This window comes from Fundulus heteroclitus, chromosome 1, assembly GCF_011125445.2.
Source record: "Fundulus heteroclitus isolate FHET01 chromosome 1, MU-UCD_Fhet_4.1, whole genome shotgun sequence".
Classification (NCBI taxonomy): Eukaryota; Metazoa; Chordata; class Actinopteri; order Cyprinodontiformes; family Fundulidae; genus Fundulus; species Fundulus heteroclitus.
In genome coordinates, this window is record NC_046361.1 from 36767964 (window position 1) to 36788992 (window position 21029).

Sequence of the window (21029 nt, forward strand, 5' to 3'; positions counted from 1 at the left end):
AACCTTAGAGTTCCATAAAGGAGTCCTCCAAAACATTGGAGTCAGAGCTGTATCACAGTTTTGTTCATCTAAACTTAACAAGTTAAATAACTCACTGATGGACCGTAAAGGATCTGTGAGGATGAAGAACTGGAGGTCAGAGAAACTACTAGAAACAAAAGAATGTACTCACTGAGGAAGAAGAAGCAGATCAAAGTGTGACAGACCTTCATCCTGAGCTGCTGATGGATTCTACCTCTGCTTCTCTTCCTCCTTCACTGATAAACCAGGAACTTCTGAGAAGTATGGAGTTCCTCCTCTGACCACCAGATGTCACTCTCCTTCGGTTTTAACTGCTGAGTTAAAGCTTATTTTTAGGCCTTTAAATTTTATTTATATCGGATCAATCTCCCCATCAAATCTCATGAAGTAAACGTACGTTTCCATCTGCAGTGAAGTAGGATCAAAATAACTGTAATAAATAATAATAATACATTTTATTTTATGCGCCTTTCAAAACACTCAAGGTCACTGTACATGTAAAAACAATAAATGGTAAAAGCACTTTCCTCATAATTAAAAGAAACAACACAAACTACACACAGGAAAGAATTAAAGGTTGTTCAATCTATATACAGGGTATTTTATCTCAATTCAAACCATCACCAGTATGTTCTTGTAGTTCATCCACAGCTCTTTAGGTTTCACCCTGACCTGGTTACATCGTTTTAATTCTAAGTGAACCATTTTATACCTACAGTTTGTACTTGGACATGGGGTGTTTCTTTACTTTTCTAGTTATTTAGTTAATTTGAAGATAATGAGTTTTCCAAATCTGCTGTGCAAGAGAAAAACTTCACAGTTTGTGTCCCATAACCTGGACACAAATCAAAAGTCCAGTTTTTCTAAGTATCTGTTTCAACACAAACTTTAACAACTCTTTAAAATAAGCAATACAACCTTGATTATAGCTCGTAGTATTTTTATTAAGAAACTATTAATTAAACATAGGATTGCATTAAAAAATGCAAGATATCATTGCTAATAAAAGATTTTCATGTAGAAATATATTGATGTAAAAAATTGCGTTTACAGTTTTGGTTTAAAGGGCAAACATGGTTAAATGAAGCCAGACAAAAAAGCAAATCATTTTACACTAATGTTATCAATCTCTGACTATAATGACTATAAAAATCTTGTTAAAAAGCCTAAATATCTGTGGCCCCATGTACCTCCTGATAGGTAATTTATTGTATGTCTAATTTAATTTATAAGCACACCATTATTATCAATAAATTAGTCAAACAGCTTTATTGCTCTGCTCTACTATAAAGTATTACTTTACCAGGTATTTCATGTGCCAGCATATATAATGTGCTCTGCATAAACTACAGATTTCTGAGGATTTTTGGGAAGGAAGGCTTCTTAGCTGTTTTCAATACGCCATCCAATCTCTCTGCACCTCCACTTTCCAAACGCTTGTAGTTTCACTTGTATGTTTATTTCAAAACAATTCAGTTATTTTGAATACATATTTCTTGTGTCACATGTTTAAGATACTGTTTAAAAATAAATAACTATTCAAAACACTTTTTTTTTCATTTTAAATTTAAACATTTTGAAATAACAATATGTTGAGTTGTAGTCATGATACCGTGATATTTTTGACCCCTGAAAAATTTAAAATAACTCTGGGCAAGCTCATGTGGTGCATAAGATTTATTGGTGTCCAAAAAAACTAATTTACTTACAGAACACAGAGTAGATTATAGAAAATTACTCTAATCGCCAGCCTTTAAAAAAGTATAAAATGACCTGAAAATTTACCGTATTCATCCTGGAGCAAACAGTTCTGAAACTGAACGCAAAAAATAACAAAGGAGCAAAACAAGACGCGCCATCAGTCATTTACTGTTTTACATGTTAAGAAGATGGCTTCACTGCATTCACCACTAAGCCTGGATAATCCTGGTCAAATGTAAATATATAGTATTTAAAAACAAGGTGAACAATATTAGCTTATGTTAGGGATACAATATTTAAAAAAAATACATAGTTAAAGTGATGCAAAGGCTATAAAAGTGATTCATACAACAACACAAAATGCTACTTCTGAACTTTAAAAAGCATTTAAATTTGATTTGTTTGTTTTTTAATCCGAGACCTTAAATCCTGACACAGATTGACTTATTTTGTTGAGAAAAAAAAAAAAATCAGAGGAAATGTTCCTCATCTGTACTTTGAGCTCTGGTTGTTTCAGGGTTTAGTTCACGTCTAAACTGAAGATATTTCCTCAGCAGAGGATTTGATCAGTCCTCTTCTGGTTATCTCGGTCTCTGGGTTGGTCTGCAGGATGAAGAAGAGGAGGAGGAAGATTTGCATCACTGAGACAGGTTTATACACATGAATTACACTCATGTGCTTTAAAAAGATTTAAATCTCACCTGAGAGACGACAGCGTACTCTGTTTCCACAGCAGGACCTGAAAAACATTCATATCAGAAAGCTGAAACTGCTGATTTCCAGAGATTAGGAGACTTTCCAGGAAATATCAGTAAAATCCTAGAAAACTTGTTCAGCATCAAGCTGATGTGCAGAAACAACCACTGCTGATTGATGCACAGAGCAGGTTGGGTAGATTTTGCTCTGACACAATAAACATATATAATCAACTAGAATTCAAGCAGCTGAAATATTAACATCTTTAATGTTCATAAGTAATTTCCTGTTTCTGTACATTTGTTGGAGAATCTCTGATCATCATTCAGAGGTTTAATTTTATCTCCTGCCTCCTCAGGGATTCCTCAGTCCTGACTGACCTGATAATTGATCAGATATGTTAAATTCAAACAGCGACTCATAAAAGTAACTCTTGACCGTTACTTTTATGATCCTGCAGATCTCTGATTTGGACAGAAGGCTGACCAACTCTCTGAAGAAGAAAATGAGGAAGAAGCCTTCATGGCTGAGGAGACCTGTGATATAAATGATTTCTTTAATGTAGGACAACACAGGTGTTTTTGTGCTTTGTGTATCCTCACCTTTGCTCTTAGTGAGTCTCTTCTTCCAGCAGAAAACCACCAAAGGTGTTGATAATAAGATGATCTTGGCGACCAGAGACAGAATCACATAAAGCAGCAGACCTGCAGTGATGTTAACAAGAGAACTTGGTTTCATTATGACAAAGTGGTAAATGTGGCGTATCAGGCTCTTCTTAGCCAACAGCTGATGATCTTCATCATTGTTACTGTTTGCAAACACAATAATAAATGTGCACATCCCTCTGGTTCTATGATAAAATAAGGTAAATGCTTAGTTTTACAGTGTGAGCTGTGTTTTTATTATATACTGGATATTTTAAGTTAGCAGCATTAAGAACTCAAAAGAAACCTACAACAGTGACAAGGAGGATCAAATCAGAGCCCACACAATTTGTTACACAGGAAACAAAAAAAGAGTTTCATTATGCAGCAAGAATTGTTGGTAGAAATGACGTTCATTCATGACTTTGATGGTTAACTTTAATCTTTCTCTCATAAGTAGTTTTTGATAATAAAACAAGATCTTTTATTTTAAAAGAAGGTGTAGAAGGTGCATTTATTGAGCTAATTAGATTCTAACCTACATCAGATGTCAAAGAGATCTGCTCCAGTTTACAGAGGAAAGTTCAGTTCAGGACCAGAAACAGATAAACAGATAAACAGCAGAACACAGACAGTAGAGCTAGAATATTACAGTTTTATAAAAAAATAATAATAATACATTCACTATGATAAACTTACTACAGAAACACATGAAGAGAAACTTTACCTTTGGGTCCAGTTAATGTTCTGGTTTCAGATGAGGAGGAAGAAGAGGAGGAACTCAGCCTTTGTGTAAAAGTTGTTGTTGTTAGAGAAGCTGATGACAGAAATGTTGATGGAGAAGTTGATGGAGTCCAGTCTGGTTCTGAGGAGGTTGAAGCTGTGAACAATTAAACAGAATCAGAACCACTGAGTTTAAAGTTCACCATATTTTTTTCATATTCATGACACCAGTGATGATATTTGTCTGTGTGAGTCATAGTTTGAACATTTTGGATGATTTAGATCAGTTAAAACCATCAGAACTATTTAAACCCAGTTTCCTGTCTGAGGTTATTAGGATCAGAACAAGCTGTCAGTGAGCAGAGTTTTCTTTCAGAGACATGAAGGAAGATTTTCAGGAGAAAACTCACCTTCAGTCACGATAAGATCAAAATCCTCATATAGAGTTCCACCCCACGTTGTATCACACTGACACCGGTACCGTCCTGAGTCTGACTTTTTCAGCCCTGTGATGCTCACATATATTAGATCAGCTGATAAATAACCTTTATCTTCATACTGAATGCTGTATCTTCCTCTCTGAAAACTGTCTTCTGTTGTGTCAATGAGGATATTTTCTCCTTCACAGGTTTCCCTACAGAAGAACCTCCTGACTCCAAAATAGCTAAATGAACATTGAACTGTGATGTTGGTTCCTTCTTCTCCTCTACGAGGTTCTCCAGTGTCTCCATCCTGCAGAGCTGCTGAGAAGATAAACAGTCAGTAGTTAATGTGAGATTCAGCAGCGTGAAGACAAAATATATTTATAAATTCAACTGAAGGTGTGAGAATAAATGTGAATTGATTCCAATATTTCCAGCTGATTCTACTAAATCCTCTAAACATCTATTTAGCTGCACAACCTTCTGATTTCTTTTTTCCACCTGGTTAAATCTTCAACTGAGGAGCAGATCAAAGCTTGGAGGAAAAGCTGAAAAGTTAACAAGATTTAGTTTTTCAGGTTATTTTTATCTCTGTTGACCACAGCTCTGTTCTGCAGATTTTATCACTGTCACGAAGTTTTGGGTGTTTTAGCACTCAGTGGTTTCTGTTGATGCTCCTCTTCAGCTACTTTAAATCTATAAGGGAAACAGCCATTTCCTCTGTTTCTTTGATTAATCTAAGAGTCGTAGAAAACTAAATGTTCTCAAAATCAACAGACTCTGAGCTCTATAAGAGGTAAATGTACATTTTGTTAATCTAAATATTACATTTTAACCTCTTGTTAGTGGCTATTTTTCTGTTTTTATGGTGAAATACAAACACAACAAGTCAACTTTAAAGTTTAAAACACAGAACATGATTTTTGAGAAAGAGGCCAAAGGATGTATGATAACTTTTATTCTCAGTCAAAAGGGAGACTGTAATTAAGTTGTTACTTTTCTTGTCTAATTTGTAAAATGTGAATGATTTGAAAAGCTTAGACTAGTTTAATTAACATTAGAATAAAGGTAGTTTAATTTAAACTGACCATCAACCTATTTTACCACTGTAACAAATAGAATGAAACAGATGAAGCTACTGAAACAAAGTCAGCGTCAAACTTTTCAACAAGGTAGAAAAACTCACTGAACTGAAAGGAAGAAGAACTAAGAAAAGATAAACTGCTAGAAATAAAAGAATGTACTCACTGAGGAAGAAGAAGCAGATCAAAGTGTGACAGACCTTCATCCTGAGCGGCTGATGGTTTCTAACTCTGCTTCTCTTCCTCCTTCACTGATAAACCAGGAACTTCTCTGAAGGATGGAGTTCCTCATCTGACCACCAGAGGTCACTCTCCTCTTTTTTTTTTACAGCTGAGGCAGAAAACTGGATTTCTTAAAACAAAACTTTTGGTTTTATAAGGTCTGCTGAGCAGATTTGTCCTTTAATAAAGATCCTGATGTTTTCACCAAAAGATGAAATCTGCTGAGAAGTAAAAAAAAAAAAAAAAAAAAAAAAAAAAAAAAAGCTGGAGCATAAACACAGACACACTGACCTTCAAACTATCAGTTTTATAAAGTCCCTGATAAACACATTCAGTCCGCACTAATCAGAATTAAGGGTGAACAGATGTTTCACAAAGACCAAATGATGAGCTGAACTTGTTTTATCATGAAATATTTGACACATTTTCCTCCAACCTGCAGAGCAGCTAATTTTACATACAAAAATATAGCTAGAACAGCTCTTTTGTTGCTACATGTTATTGTCTCAGCAAATAGTAAATTTCAAACTTTTCTGAAACCATAAAGAGGGAACTGCAATACCTTAAAAAAATCTATTAAATTATGACATTGGCTGAAAAACCTGAAATGATCTCAACCATTTATGGTAAATTTTACACAAATATGTCTGACTCTTCACTTTGTATTAACGATAAATGAACAAAAATAAAAGATTAGACGGTCTCCCCTTCATCTCAGGTCAAAAGTCTGAGTGTCTTCCTCGATAGCACTCTCTCCTTCACCTCTCACATCAGTAACATCATCTGGTCTGAATGTTTTCATTTACATAACATTAATCATCTTCATCCCTCCGTTTTCCTGTACTCAGCATCAATTCTTATCCACAGCCTTGTCACCTCCAGCATCGACTACTGTAGATCTCTTCTCTTTGGTCTTCCTCCAAAATCTCTCCAAAAGCTTCAAGTGGTTCAGAATTCAGCTGCTCACATTATTCCCAAAAACCCTCATTTCATTATATCACCCCGATCCTACAGCAGCTCCACTGGCTTCCTGTTAGATTCAGAAAATACTTTAAAATCCTTCTGGAAGCAATCACGACCATCCACAACTTCACTCCTCCTACCTCTGATCTCTTTATCATTTCTACTCCCACACCCTCAGATCCTCCTCTTTGTTTACTTCACTGTTCCTCCTTCCCTCCTCGGCACCACGGGGAGCAGAGCTTTCTCCTGTTCTGCTCCCAAACTCTGGGACTCTCTCCTTCCAGACATCTGCAATACTGAGACTATTTCTCACTTCAAGTCTAAACTCAAAACTCATCTGTTCAAGAAAGCCTCCTCGCTGTAAATGCCTGTTCAATGTAACTTTTTAATGTTTGTATTTTTTTATCAAGACCGATTGTTGTTACTCTGTTGGGTCTGTACAGTGTCCTGGAGTTCTGTGAAAGGCGCTTTTTAATAAAATGTTTTATTATTATCATTAAAAATTTCCATTACAAGTGGAAGTCAAACAACACAGCAGCATGTTAGCATTTAGCTTTACTAAACATTATAACGTTCACAAACAGATCTTTGGTTCTTCTGGAGTAGCAGAAAGCAAAGACCGCACAAAGCAGAGGCATCATTTAGCCTAAAATATCAACTGTAACAATACTATTAGAGGTGTAGGGGTAATGAAGAAATAAAAATGTATTTCAGTTTATTTAATCTCTTGTACCAACAACACGGTGGCTTTCATAGATTTATGTTTTCATGATCCTGAAACAAAAAACGATTGTAAGTAGAAGCTCCTGCTTTCAGAAACAATCAGACAACATGAACTTTCCCTGCAGTAAAAAAAAAAAAACACCTGCTGCTCAGTAACTCAGACTTTAACCAGAAGAGGGCAGTAACTAGTTACATTTACTCGGTTGTATCTATCTGAGTAACTGTATAAAATAAATGACCTTCTAGGAGTACTTTTACTGCCCTGTACTTTTTACTTTTACTTGAACAACATTATTTTAAAGTAGAGCTACTCTTACTTGAGTAAAACTCCTGGCTGCTCTACCTCCTCTAGTTATTTCACTGAATGAAGAACAAATGTGTTTTAACTAAAAATGCACAAAACACAGAAACACACATACAGTTTTTGTTAAGGTCTTATTTCATTGTTTTGATATATTATTTGTAAGTAAATAAATAATTTTCAAATGAAATATAAAACCAGTACAGTTCATGTTAAAGTCAAACTTCTTATTGTTACACAAGCTTCATTGTTCTGGTTATTTTTAAGCATATAAATAATTTTGAAATGAAATATAAAACCCGTAGCACGTTATTATGAAGTTTTCTTCATGTAACATTGTTGGCTGCTCTAGCCACCTCTGGTTCTAACACACCTGATTCAACCTGGAGGCTGATTATCAAGTTATGGTGAGTTTCTGACAAACCTCTGAGGTCATCACAGCTTCTCTATGCAGGACAGATTAATCACAATTAGTACTTTAGAGAAATCTAAACAGTAGTAAAGCTAGCTTTATGTTGAAGTGAAGGAGTCATGGCCTGGTGGTTAGAGAGCAGGGTGCGTGTCTCCTGGAGAGGGTGCAAGGTTGCTGGTTGGACTCCCACAGACTGCCACTATGGGTTCCTGAGCAAGGCCCTTCGCCCCAGAATGCACCCTGAGCGCCGCACAGTGGCAGCCCCACTGCTCCCTGAGGGATGGTTTAAATGCAGAGGACAAGTTTCATTGGATTGTATATTGAAATGATGAAAATTATTCTTGAGCTCATACCTGATTATTAAAAGAGTTTATCTGATGACCATAAACAGCAGATCCACAGCAAAGCTACTGCTGTAAAGTAATGTTGGAATAAAGAGCAGAATCATCGCTTTGGTTTGCAGAGCTCACAGCTTCCTGAAACTCAGGGTAGATGACTTTATCTGCGTGACCACAGGGGGCGCTGTTTGACAAAGTAGTGGTATCGTTCAACAGATGCACCTCAGAGTATTCCACTTCGACTTCTTTAGCCTGGAAGGAAACAAGAAGAAAGTTTTAGTTTGCACTTTCATGCATTTATCATATATATTTACTCTTAACTACTAAGAAGTTTTAAGGTTTTAGATATTAAAGTGTATTTCATGTGGCTGGTCTCTCTCTTATCGTTGCAGAAGGCCTGCAGAAAGCAGAGTAATATGTTGTGACTGCAATAAGTGTTTTTATGAACTCTATTCAGCCATCTGGAGTGCTTATGCATAACTGTACTGTGTGAACTGCTTGGTATTATCTCAAAGGTCACAGTTGTTTCGCTTATCTCTACGCCTTAGCTTGACAATGGAACCAGGGAATCCTTTGCCTAATAAAAAGATAGGAGGCGACGGAGTTGTTTTAGAGCAAATGTGAAGATCTGTATTAAGCATCTCCATTTAGCTCTCCTTGCAAGTTTTGAAAATGAACTCTTCTGTTGTCTCTCCTTCTTATGAATGTTTTAGGTGTTTGAACCTGACACTAATTGAAATGAAATTCTGTTAGATGTTGACTTATGAGCAGTGTTCATTTTCATTATTGATCCTTCCTTCCTTCCTTCCTTCCTTCCTTCCTTCCTTCCTTCCTTCCTTCCTTCCTTCCTTCCTTCCTTCCTTCCTTCCTTCCTTGTTTTTCTTGTCTTTTTTCTCCCATCCCATCCCTTTCCTTTCATGAATTTAGTTTCCCACCTTTCTTTCTTACTTTCTTCTTTCCTTAATTCCATCGTCACTTCCCTCTTTACTTACCATGGAGATGCTGCTGTAATCTCTTTCTTCTGGCAAACCTGAAAAACATGCAGTTCAGTAGATGTGAGGCTGATTTATCTAGGTAAAAGCAATTTATAGTTTTTAGCAGACTAATGTTTCCACATTGACTCTGTCTGCATCAGTGACAGAAAAGATGCAGCAACAGTCGCTGTTGAAACGTTCATCTGCTTCAAGTCTCCCCAGTAAAAGCTGAGCTCCAGTTCTCTTCTGGATTTTCAAAACTGTTGTGTCCTTCAGCCAGGAGGAACCTGATCCAGCTACAATCTAACAGAGGATGCACTGAGAATCTTGGGTTTATTTAATATTTGACATCTGCACAGCATGACAAGTATGCATTGTTTATCCTCATGATTACATTTAAATGATAAAATATGGAAAACTGTAAAATATGGACTGACGGGGAAAACTGGCTCAGACTTTTCATGAACTAGAATGAAAGTCCTAGAAAACTTGTTTAGCATCAAGCTGATGTGTAGAAACGACTGCTAATTGATGCACAGAGCAGGTTGGGTAGATTTTGCTCTGACACAATAAACATACTGTAAATAATGTCCAGAAATGAGGCAGCTGAAGCATTAACATCCTTTAATGTTCATAAATAATTTCATGTTTATAAATATTTGTTGAAGAATATCTTAACATCTTCAGTCAGATGCTCTAGTTTATCTCCTGCATATAAGGATCCCTCACCCCTGACTGCTCTACTATGTTGAGCCTTTCGTTTATAATTAATTAAATTAATAATTAATGTTACTCATAATATTTTTTTTAAAAAATCCATCCAAAAAATAAATAACAATATGAAAAAAAAAACGAAAAAAATATTAATTGAATGTGTTTTTTTATTTAATATTTAATGATTTCAAGATTAATTAATACATTTTTAATATAACAATTATTAATTTTATTATGTTTGTATTTTTTTATTTATTCATTTATATATGTTTACTTATTTTATTTATTTTACAATGGTGTTTTATTTTGTAACGCTTTTATTTTGTACAGCCCGTCCGTCCGTCCGTCTTCTTCCGCTTATCCGGGGTCGGTTCGCGGGGGTAGCAGCTTCAGTAGGGAGGCCCAGACGTCCCTCTCCCCGGCCACTTGGGCCAGCTCCTCCAGGGGAATCCCAAGGCGTTCCCAGGCCAGCAGAGAGACATAGTCCCTCCAGCGTGTCCTGGGTCTTCCCCTGGGCCTCCTCCCGGTGGGACGTGCCCGGAACACCTCACCAGGGAGGCGTCCAGGAGGCATCCTGACCAGATGCCCGAGCCACCTCAACTGGCTCCTCTCGACGTGGAGGAGCAGCGGCTCTACTCTGAGTCCTCCCCGGATGACTGAGCTCCTCACCCTATCTCTAAGGGAGAGCCCAGACACACTACGGAGAAAACTCATTTTGGCCGGTTGTATCCGGGATCTCGTTCTTTCGGTCACGACCCAAAGCTCGAGACCATAGATGAGGGTAGGAACGTAGATCGACCGGTAAATTGAGAGCTTCGCCTTTTGGCTCAGCTCTCTCTTCACCACAACGGATCGGTACAGCGGCCGCTTCACAGCAGACGCTGCACCAATCCGCCTGTCGATCTCCCGCTCCATCTTCCCCTCATTCGTGAACAAGACCCCAAGATACTTGAACTCCTCCACTAGGGGCAGCACATCCTCCCCAACCCGGAGAAGGCACTCTACCCTTTTCTGGTTCAAGACCATGGTCTCGGATTTGGAGGCACTGATTTTCATCCCGGTCTCTTCGCACTCGGCTGCGGACCGCTCCAGTGAGAGCTGTAGGTCACGCCCTGATGAAGCCAATAGGACCACGTCATCCGCGAATAGCAGAGACGCAATCCTAAGGCCACCAAAATGGATCCCCTCAACACCTTGGCTGTGCCTAGAAATTCTGTCCATAAAAGTTATGAACAGAATCGGTGACAAAGGGCAGCCTTGGCGGAGTCCAACTCTCACCGGAAACGAGTCCGACTTACTGCGGGCAATGCGGACCAGACTCTGACACCGGTCGTACAGAGACCTGACAGCCCTTATTAAAGGGCCCGGTACTCCATACTCCCGGAGTACCCCCCACAGGACCCCTCGGGGGACACGGTCGAATGCCTTCTCCAGATCCACAAAGCACATGTAGACTGATTGGACAAACTCCCATGCCCCCTCCAGAATCTTGCTGAGGGTATAGAGCTGGTCCAGTGTTCCACGGCCAGGACGAAAACCACACTGCTCTTCCTGAATCCGAGATTCGACTATCCAGCGGACCCTCCTTTCCAGAACCCCTGAATAGACCTTACCAGGGAGGCTTAAGAGTGTGATTCCTCTGTAGTTGGAACACACCCTCCGGTTCCCCTTTTTAAATAGGGGAACCACCACCCCAGTCTGCCAATCCAGGGGAACTGCCCCCGATGTCCACGCAATGTTGCAGAGCCGCATTAACCAACACAGCCCCACAACATCCAGAGCCTTAAGGTACTCAGGGCGAATCTCATCCACCCCCTGGGCCTTGCCACCGAGGAGCTTTTTAACAACCTCGGCAACCTCAGCACCAGAGATGGGAGAACCCGACCCAGAGTCATCAGGCTCTGCTTCCGCAATGGAAGACGTGTTGGTGGGATTAAGGAGGTCTTCGAAGTATTCCGCCCACCGAAACACGACGTCCCGAGTCGAGGTCAGCAGCACACCACCCCCACTGTAAACAGTGTTGGTACTGCACTGCTTCCCCCTCCTGAGATGCCGGATAGTGGACCAGAATCGCTTCGAAGCCGTACGGAAGTCTTTCTCCATGGCCTCTCCGAACTCTTCCCACGCCCGAGTCTTTGCCTCGGCGACCAGCCGAGCCGCCTGCCGCTTCGACTGCTGGTACACATCAGCTGCTTCCGGAGTCCCACAGACCAAAAAAGCCCGGTAGGACTCCTTCTTCAGCTTGACGGCTTCCCTCACCGCTGGTGTCCACCAGCGGGTTCAAGGGTTGCCGCCGCCACATGCACCGACAACCTTGCGGCCACAGCTCCAACTAGCCGCCTCAACAAAAGAGGCGCGGAACATAGTCCATTCAGACTCAATGTCCCCCGCCTCCCTCGGGACGTGTTTAAAGTTCTCCCGGAGGTGGGAGTTAAAGCTCCGCCTCACAGGGGACTCTGCCAGACATTCCCAGCAAACCCTCACAGTACGTTTGGGCCTGCCCGGTCGGACCGGCTTCCTCCCCCGCCATCGGAGCCAACTCACCGCCAGGTAGTGGTCGGTGGAGAGCTCCGCCCCTCTCTTCACCCGAATGTCCAAGACATACGGCCGCAGATCAGATGAAACGACAACAAAGTCGATCATTGAACTGCGACCTAGGGTGTCCTGGTGCCAAGAGCACATATGGACACCCTTATGCTTGAACATGGTGTTTGTGATGGACAATCCATGATGAGCACAGAAGTCCAACAACAAAACACCACTCGAGTTCAGATCAGGTGGGCCATTCCTCCCAACCACGCCCCTCCAGGTCCCACTGTCATTGCCCACGTGAGCGTTGAAGTCCCCCAGCAAAACAAGTGAGTGCCCAGGAGGGGCACTCTCCAGTACCCCTTCCAAGGACTCCAAAAAGGGTGGGTAATCTGAACTGCTGTTTGGCGCATAAGCGCAAACAACAGTCAGAACCCGTCCCCCCACACGAATGCGGAGGGAGGCCACCCTCTCGTTCACCGGGGAAAACCCCAACGTGCAGGCACCGAGATGGGGGGCAACAAGTATGCCCACCCCAGCTCGGCGCGTCTCACCAGGGGCAACTCCAGAGTAGAAGAATGTCCAGCCCCTCTCAAGGAGACTGGTTCCAGAGCCAGAGCGGTGCGTCGAGGTGAGTCCGACTATCTCTAGACGAAACCTCTCAACCTCGCGCACAAGCTCAGGCTCCTTCCCCACCAGAGAGGTGACATTCCACGTCCCAAGAGCCAGCTTCTGCAGCCGAGGATCGGAACGCCAAGGTCCCCGCCCTCTGCTGCTACCCGTTGCACAATGCACCCGACCCCTTTGGCCCCTCCGACAGGTGGTGAGCCCATCGGAAGGGGGACCCATGTCGCCTCTTCGGGCTGAGCCCGGCCGGGCTCCATGGGCAAAAGCTCGGCCACCAGACGCTCGCCAACGAGCCCCACCTCCAGGCCTGGCTCCAGAGTGGGACCCCAGGGACCCGCGTCCTCCGGGCGAGGGAACACAAGGTCCAATAAGTGTACTCATCATAAGGGGCATTTTGGGCTGCGCTTTGTCTGGTCCCTCACCTAGGACCTGTCTGCCTTGGGTGACCCTACTAGGGGCTTAAAGCCCCTGACAGCATAGCTCCTAGGATCATTGGGACACTCAAACCCCTCCACCACGGTAAGGTGGCAGCCCAGGGAGGGGGCCACTTTAATTATTGTACAGCCACTTTAATTATTTCCTGAACTTTTCTTGTTGTACTCTGTTTTTAATATTTCACACTCCGTTTCTTATTTTTGTTTCTCATATTCAAATAAGGGGGCGAAGTTTTCCCCGTGGGGCTTTTTCTTGTCAACTTCAACTCGAGTTGCCGTGGATGTACTGCAATACTAAATGACTTGGAAGGCGTGGGACAGGAAGGTTTCTGCTTTAAAAGCTACAGTAAAATTATGAAATATTTATTATTCATTAGTCTCCTAAAAACTATAAATTGGTTAAGTTTCATCAACTCAATGGAGAAAATCACTCCAAAATACCCACAATAAACCGCACTCAATGCTGGAGCTATCGCTGTTTGGAACTATATGCAGCTGCATGACCCACGTGACTTCAGCATTGCACTGAAGTCTATGGGAGTGTCGCCACTCTGTCGCAGTTACATCACTCTGGACAGACCCACCTGGCCCTACAGAGAAAACTCTGCCCCTTCATTTGAATATTAGACACAAAATCATAAAAGGAGTGTGAGATAAAAACAAGTACAAAAATTAAAAGGCCTGGAAGAAGCTTTACAAAATAGTCACAAAATAAAAAACAATTATAAAATAAGTAAATAAACAAATAAACAAATAAACAAATAAATAAATATAGATGAATAAAGAATTAAATATATATAAAATAAAATTACAAAAAAATTTAATAAAAATTAATTAATCTTGAAATCATAAAATATTAGATAAAACATGATAGATATCAATTAATTGCTTTTTTCATTGTTTGATTTCATATTTATATTTAGTTTTTTGATGGACCATTATTCAGATATTATCAAAACAGTATTAATTTATTTACTTATGAATAAAATGACTCTCCATACTCTACTGACTGATTAGATTGATATGTTAAACATAGTTACTTTTTTATTTCAAGACAACACAAATATTTTTGTTTCTTTCATGTATCCTCACCTTTGCTCTTAGAGGCTCTTCTGTTTTTGAAGAAAATCACCAAAGGTGTTGATAATAAGATGATCTTGGCGACCAGAGTCAGACCCACATAAAGTAGAAAATCTGCAAGGATGTTTACAGCTGAGTTTATTTAGTTTAATACAGAAACTCTTATGTTCCACATAAACATGCCAAGTGTGATAATATTCCACCTTCATCAACTGCTGTTAATAAGCATAAGGTTTCTCTCCCGTTTAATTCAGAGGATTGTTTTAAAGATCTTTAGAATGTCCTGCACTGATAAGACGCACCAGGAGTTATTGCATTTTATCCAACTATCATGACGTGGTGGTAACCTTGCCCACATGCTGAATTATTGCAGTATTTGTGCGCTCAAAAACACAAGAGAATCCATCGTGTCCCACTTCGGTCTCAATTGTTTCGGGACAGCACCAAAAAACGGTTTGAGTCAGTCACGTTGCAGTGTCATGGTTTGAGGCAGGACATAAAAATTAAGACAAAAGCAAAAACTGCCAAGCCCACAGCCGAACCAAAATAAACATGGCAGCACAGGAGGACGCATGCCTAGCTACTGCTATCACAACTGTTTTGTCAGAATCCCCTATTTTTACTTAAAAGAAGAACAAAAAGGAGTGACCTGTCCTGAACCATCATAAACCTGTTGTAGTTTCTCATGGGACATGCTGCTTACATTTTTATTTGGTAGCGTGATTGGCTAAACACATTAGCTATGCTACACATTATCAATCTGGCTTGTCAGGTTAACAGTGTTTGTACCGGTCCAGTAAACTACGGTTTCTTAGAGCTCTGTGAAGATTTTACTCTTTGTGTCCAACATCTTAGTTCTTTCTACTTCTCCTTGTCCTCCTGGAGCTTCATGATTCCTGCTCTGTCTGCCTGTCAGCCATTGATCCACCAATAATTCAACACTAGACCCTGTTGACTACTTCATTAAATCTGAGTCAACTTATGTTCTGGTTCTGAGTCCAATTGGACTTTAACGGACCCAAATCATCACATGAACGTCTCCAAACATGAACAGATGACGTACCTGAACCTGCAGCTGGTTCATCTGGGAGTTTGCTGGTTTCAGAGGAGGATGGAGAAGAAGAGGAACTCAGACTCTGTGGTGGTGTTGTTGTTGGGAGAAAAGTCGATCTTATAAAAGGTCCCAGAGTCCGTTTTGGTGCTGAAGCATCTTAGGATGGGGGAATTAAACAGAAACATAACTGAAGAATGACATTTTTATTGATGTGGGTTTTCATGAGTCACAAGTTAAGCACGTTGGTATTATAAAGTAGATCAAATGACAATTTAATGAAAACTCACCTTCAGTCACATAAAGATAAAAATCATCATATCGAGTTCCTTTCCATGTATCAGAGCGACACTGGTACCGTCCTGAATCCGACCTTCTCAGCTCTGTGATGCTCACATGAAGATAATCATAGTACAGAGAACCTCTATCTTCATATCTAATCCAGAATCTGCCACTCTGAGCTTTATCTTCTGTTGTTTCAATGAGAATATTTCCTCCTTCACAAGTTTCTTTACAGAAGAATCTCCTGTCGCCAGAGTAAAGAAATTCACATCTAATGGTGATGTTTCCTCCTTCTTTTCCTGTGTAGATATTCACAGTATCTCCATCATGCAGAGCAGCTGAGGAGAGTAACAGTCAGTAGTTGCCATTGCATAATATGTCATAATACAATATAATACAGTTGAAATGTAGTTATATATCAACTTGGCTACATTACAATAAATGTAAATACATCACAGTTTCTTAAACCAATTCAGCTTATTTCTCTTGGATCAGCAACCTTCTGGTTTCTTTGTAACAGCTGATAAAATCTTCATTGACCACATTTGCAAAGTAAAAGTTTTGAGAAATAAATCGTCTTTATCTGCAATGTGCCTTTAAGGAAGTTCTGAGAGTTGCATCACTCAGTCCTATTACTTTTGCTTCAATGTTGCTTTTTCAGACAACAAAAACATGTGTCCTCTGTTTCTTTGAATATTGTCAAAGAATATTGTACTGTGAAATCACTGCTGCACTTTATCCTGTAACTTTATCCTGCAAAGTTACTTTATTCTGAAATCCACTGCAATTCACTAAAATTCTCAAGCTGTAATCAAACGAAATTTCATTCTGTAACCACTCTGTGCATACAAAATGGCAATAAAGTTTGTCTAAGTCTAAATCAATTGTAAAAAAAAAAAAAAAAAAAAAAAAAAGTTCTCCAAAACATCAAGTCTTGAGCTCTATGGGAGGTAACTGTAGGTTTTCATCTAAATATTAATTTCAATTTTCAAATTTTTAATTCCTGAGATTTATAACATCTGCATTTTCTTTACTCAAAAATCAACAGGATATTACAAATAAAACTGAAAGAAAAGTCAAAGAGAGTTCAGTTTAAAACTGTTCAGTTTAAAGAATATCTATATATCTAGTTATAGATAGATAGATAGATAGATAGATAGATAGATAGATAGATAGATAGATAGATAGATAGATAGATAGATAGATAGATAGATAGATAGATAGATAGATAGATAGATAGATAGATAGAAAGATAGATAGATAGATAGATAGATAGATAGATAGATAGATAGATAGATAGATAGATAGATAGATAGATAGATAGATAGATAGATAGATAGATAGATAGATAGATAGATAGATAGATAGATAGATAGATAGATAGATAGATAGATAGATATGGCATCAACCATATGACCCAGTCACTTCCCTCTGGCAGGAGGCTGCGGTCCATCAGGACCAAAACCTCACAGCACAAGAATAGTTTTTTGCCGTCTGCTACCAGCCTTATGAACAAAGCCAAGAGCCGCCCGTGAAACTGGACACTGCCTCTCTCCCCCGTTCAGGACTTACAAGCTTCTGCGTTACATTAACACACAGTCTACTGTGTGTATATGGCTTCTGAATATATATATATATATATATATATATATATATATATATATATATATATATATATATATATATATATATATATATATAATTAGTTTTGTCTGCACCATCAACACCAAGTCAAATTCCTTGAAAGTGTAAACCTACTTGGTAATAAACTTGATTCTGATTCTGATTCTGGTGTAAGTTTTGCAGGGACCACACCAGTGCACAGATTGGAGTTAACAATGGTAAGGACATATTGTGCAATACTGGGAAAGACCTCCTTAAAGAATCGAGAAGGGACTGGATCCCACAGGGAGCCAGATTACTTAAGATGCCTAACCCTGTCATTTAAAGAGAATTGCCTAACAGTTGCAGAGCAAGTGTCTGAGACAAAAGTATCTGAGTCAGGAGGGATAACCAGAGCCCTTGTGGTGACAATATTTTCAATAAAGAACTTTAAGAAAGTATTATACTAATCAGCCAATGCTTCTAAGAAAGGGTTCTGAGGAGGGTTAAGAACAGAGGCAATGGTGTTGAACAACCCACAAGGGTTATGTCTGTTGGATCACACAACATTCTCCAAATAAGTTATTTTCGCCTCTTTAATAGAGTTTTGATACTGATGCCAACAGTCCTTAATGATTTGAGTTTGTCTTTTTCTTAGTCTGTTCCACTCGCCGACATTCCCCCCTGACAGCATGAGTTCTCTCATGAAACCAAAGCTCAGGTGTAGACTTTAGCTACTTGGCTGTTAACGAAATCAGAGTGCACCAGGAGATAAATGCCTCAACTACCAAGGAGAAAACATCAGGAGGAACTGAGAGCTGGCTAAAGGCCACAGAGAATTGAGAAGCAGATGATGGGTTAAAAGTCTGACAGCGTTAAACAGGGGCACATGGTTTAATTAAAAGTTCTTTAAAAGCTACATCAAATAAAACAATAGTCTGAAACTCCAGAATCACAGATTTCCACATTTGACACAGGCAGACCATAAAGCAGAACCAGATCCAGTGTCCACATTCATGTGTGGAGCCAGTTACTGACTAATCCAGGCTAAAAGAGTCAGTTAGGCTCAAAAAGTCCTTTACCAGCAGCTTTTATCAGGACAACACACACGAATATTAAAATCTCCAACAATAAGGACATGATCGTAGCTCGGCATAATCTCAGTAAGAAAGCATTAGAAATCATTTGTGAAGGTTTTATTCTAATTGGGTGGGGGGAGTTAAAAATAGATACAATGTGAGGTGTCAGATTTTTGGTTTTGAACTAAAACCCCACTTCCCCCACATCCTTCCTATTTTGGGTTAAAGCTCAAACTAGCTGGGGTTCTAAGGACCTCTGAATCTAACGAGTATTACCCTGTTTAGAATTCCTGTGAGACCTTTTCAGCTAGATGAGTAGGATACGACTGACCGGCTAACCACCTTCGTCCTAGGGCCACACCCTTCTTCAGTGGACAGGTCAGGCAACCTAGTAGCCCGAAGCCACCTGTAACCCATCCACCGCCCTAGTTAACGGTGGCTCCTACTCCTATAAATCAGCACTTGTTACACGATCAGTATTTTTTAAAGACTCAAAAGTCCCTAAGGGTGTTGTTTTAAAGTTTGGGCTATAGGCAACCTTTTAAGACCTCCAAAATATTTCTAGAACCATGCACCATGACTATTTTATAATCATAGAAGAACTCAGAAAAATGTTGACTCACAAATTGAATGTCCACAACTTTGAACAAAATTTTATATGCTTCTTTAATTAGTACGCTTTAGCAGGGGATTAGAAACAGCATTAAGCAATTTAACAGATTACAAATGAATATTTAATCAACGTCCTATCTCTTATCTAAGGCTGCTTACTAATATATTTAGGAGAGGATTTTAAATTTGGAGGAGCAAACTGACCCGAACCTCAGATGGAAACTTATAGTGGCTTTGATTGCTGGATAAGGAGTTGTTCAGCCGAACAACGTGCCTTCTCTCGATGGCAAACCCGATGTCCCGTTGATGCCCCATTCACAAAGACTCACGCCTTGAGTCTCTGCCTTGATGTCCGTGCCTGAGGTGCGTCTCCTTGGCTTGAGAGGTTGGTATAACTGCAGAGCTGACATCTCATGGGTGCAACTCGCATCTTCTGGACATCTAGGATCTTCTCATCAACCAGGTCAAAACCACAGCAGTTCTTCTTGACAGGATTTGCAGATCGTTGGCCCCGAATTGTGGAAAAACACGAAAAATAGATAATCTGACTCAGTCTCGGCGGTTCTCAGAGACACGGGCGCCGTGTTCTTCCTTTGGCTCCACGATCATCCTTCCGTCTTGGGTCTTCTTCTCTTCTGCTCCGCGCTGCATGTCTTCTGAGATGAGAATCTGAGCCCCGAGTACCCAAATCACCCTTCTTTTATATGCTGAGAGAGCCGTTGGGAGGTTGCAAACCTCAACCCCCCCCTGTCTCCACCGAACACTTGCACCCAGTACCTTATCACCTCATAAACTTTTCAAACTAAGCAGATATCTGGCCGAGTCAAAAGTTTTCGCTCCTCTTTCTCCGACCCCAGGCAGCAGGTCATTGAACCAAACTGTCTGATTCCACTTCCTCTTTTCTTCTCGGCAGATTTCCTGTAGCCAGCAGCTGCAGTCTCCTTCCAAGCGCTACTTCCTTTTTCCACAAACTTTTTTCTCCTTAGCCTGTCTGACACTTGGACTGCACTAAAATAATCATCATTTCACTAATTTAATACATGAATGCTTGATCTTTTTAAGAAAGAAAAACAATCAGTCAAAACATGCAGTTTAATAAAAAGAAAACAATCAATTTAAATACACAATTAAAGAGCTCTTAATGTTATCTTTTTTATGTAATACCTTTAATTTCCAAATTATCTCTTAATTTTGAATGATAGAGAATATGGTTGAGCTCACCACACCACCGATTTTAGAGGTATTTTGACAGAGGATACAAATGGATGAAGGACTGAGAGCAGAAACTGCTAGAAATAAAATAATGTACTCACTGAGGAAGAAGAAGCAGATCAAAGTGTGACAGACCTTCATCCTGAGCTGCAGATGGTTTCTAACTCTGCTTCTCTTCCTCCTTCACTGATAAACCAGGAACTTCTCTTAAGTGGGTGGGGGTCAACTTACTCCTATTTTTACTAATGAGTTTAAGTTTCTGTTGTAATGTTTGAGTTTAAATTAGGCCTCATCAAGAGAAAAATTACTTTGTCTAAAGGTCTAAATGTTTTGTTTGATTATGACTTTAAATTCCCTGCTCTTAAATTCAGACAAGACAGAAGTTATCATCTTTGGAACAGAGTTTTTAACAAAGAAACTGCTTAGAAACAGAGATCATCTATTTCCTGTTCTAACTTCCCTTCACTGGCTCTCTGTTAAATCAACAATAAGACCAGAAAACTGTATCAGAGCCTGTCTACTGGCTGTGTTTCTTCCCAAGATAAAGCCACCTTTGGAGCTGGCAGCATATAAAGTACTTCTGGA

At 39.9% G+C, this 21029-nt stretch overlaps 2 protein-coding genes and 1 long non-coding RNA gene across 4 annotated transcripts in view; all 3 read right to left on the reverse strand.

Moving 5' to 3' along the window:
* LOC105918643 overlaps positions 1-6006 on the reverse strand; it is a 67877-nt gene extending 61871 nt beyond the window's left edge. The window contains exons 1-2 of one of the 2 annotated variants that reach the window (XM_036142095.1): positions 5456-6006; positions 4196-4525 (exon numbers count right to left, since the gene is read on the reverse strand). In XM_036142095.1, the coding sequence (XP_035997988.1) occupies positions 4196-4525; positions 5456-5495 (370 nt within the window). In that variant the 5' untranslated portion in view covers positions 5496-6006. Of the gene's footprint in view, positions 1-3812; positions 3943-4195; positions 4526-5455 lie in introns of those variants that run through there. The other variant, XR_004931799.1, reaches the window with a different exon arrangement.
* Positions 2274-3109, reverse strand: LOC118564368. Its single transcript, XR_004931807.1, has 3 exons — positions 3021-3109; positions 2424-2461; positions 2274-2325 (listed from the first exon to the last, which is right to left on the reverse strand). It is a non-coding gene; the product is annotated as an uncharacterized LOC118564368 (long non-coding RNA).
* Positions 6007-7055: 1049 nt separating the features above from the next.
* LOC118566415 lies at positions 7056-19642 on the reverse strand. Its single transcript, XM_036148678.1, has 7 exons — positions 19507-19642; positions 15948-16040; positions 15670-15816; positions 14619-14720; positions 9241-9278; positions 8264-8500; positions 7056-8183 (listed from the first exon to the last, which is right to left on the reverse strand). The coding sequence occupies exons 1-6, from the start codon at positions 19640-19642 to the stop codon at positions 8318-8320; spliced, it is 699 nt and encodes a 232-aa protein (XP_036004571.1). The 3' UTR covers positions 7056-8183; positions 8264-8317.
* Positions 19643-21029: the final 1387 nt, after the last annotated feature.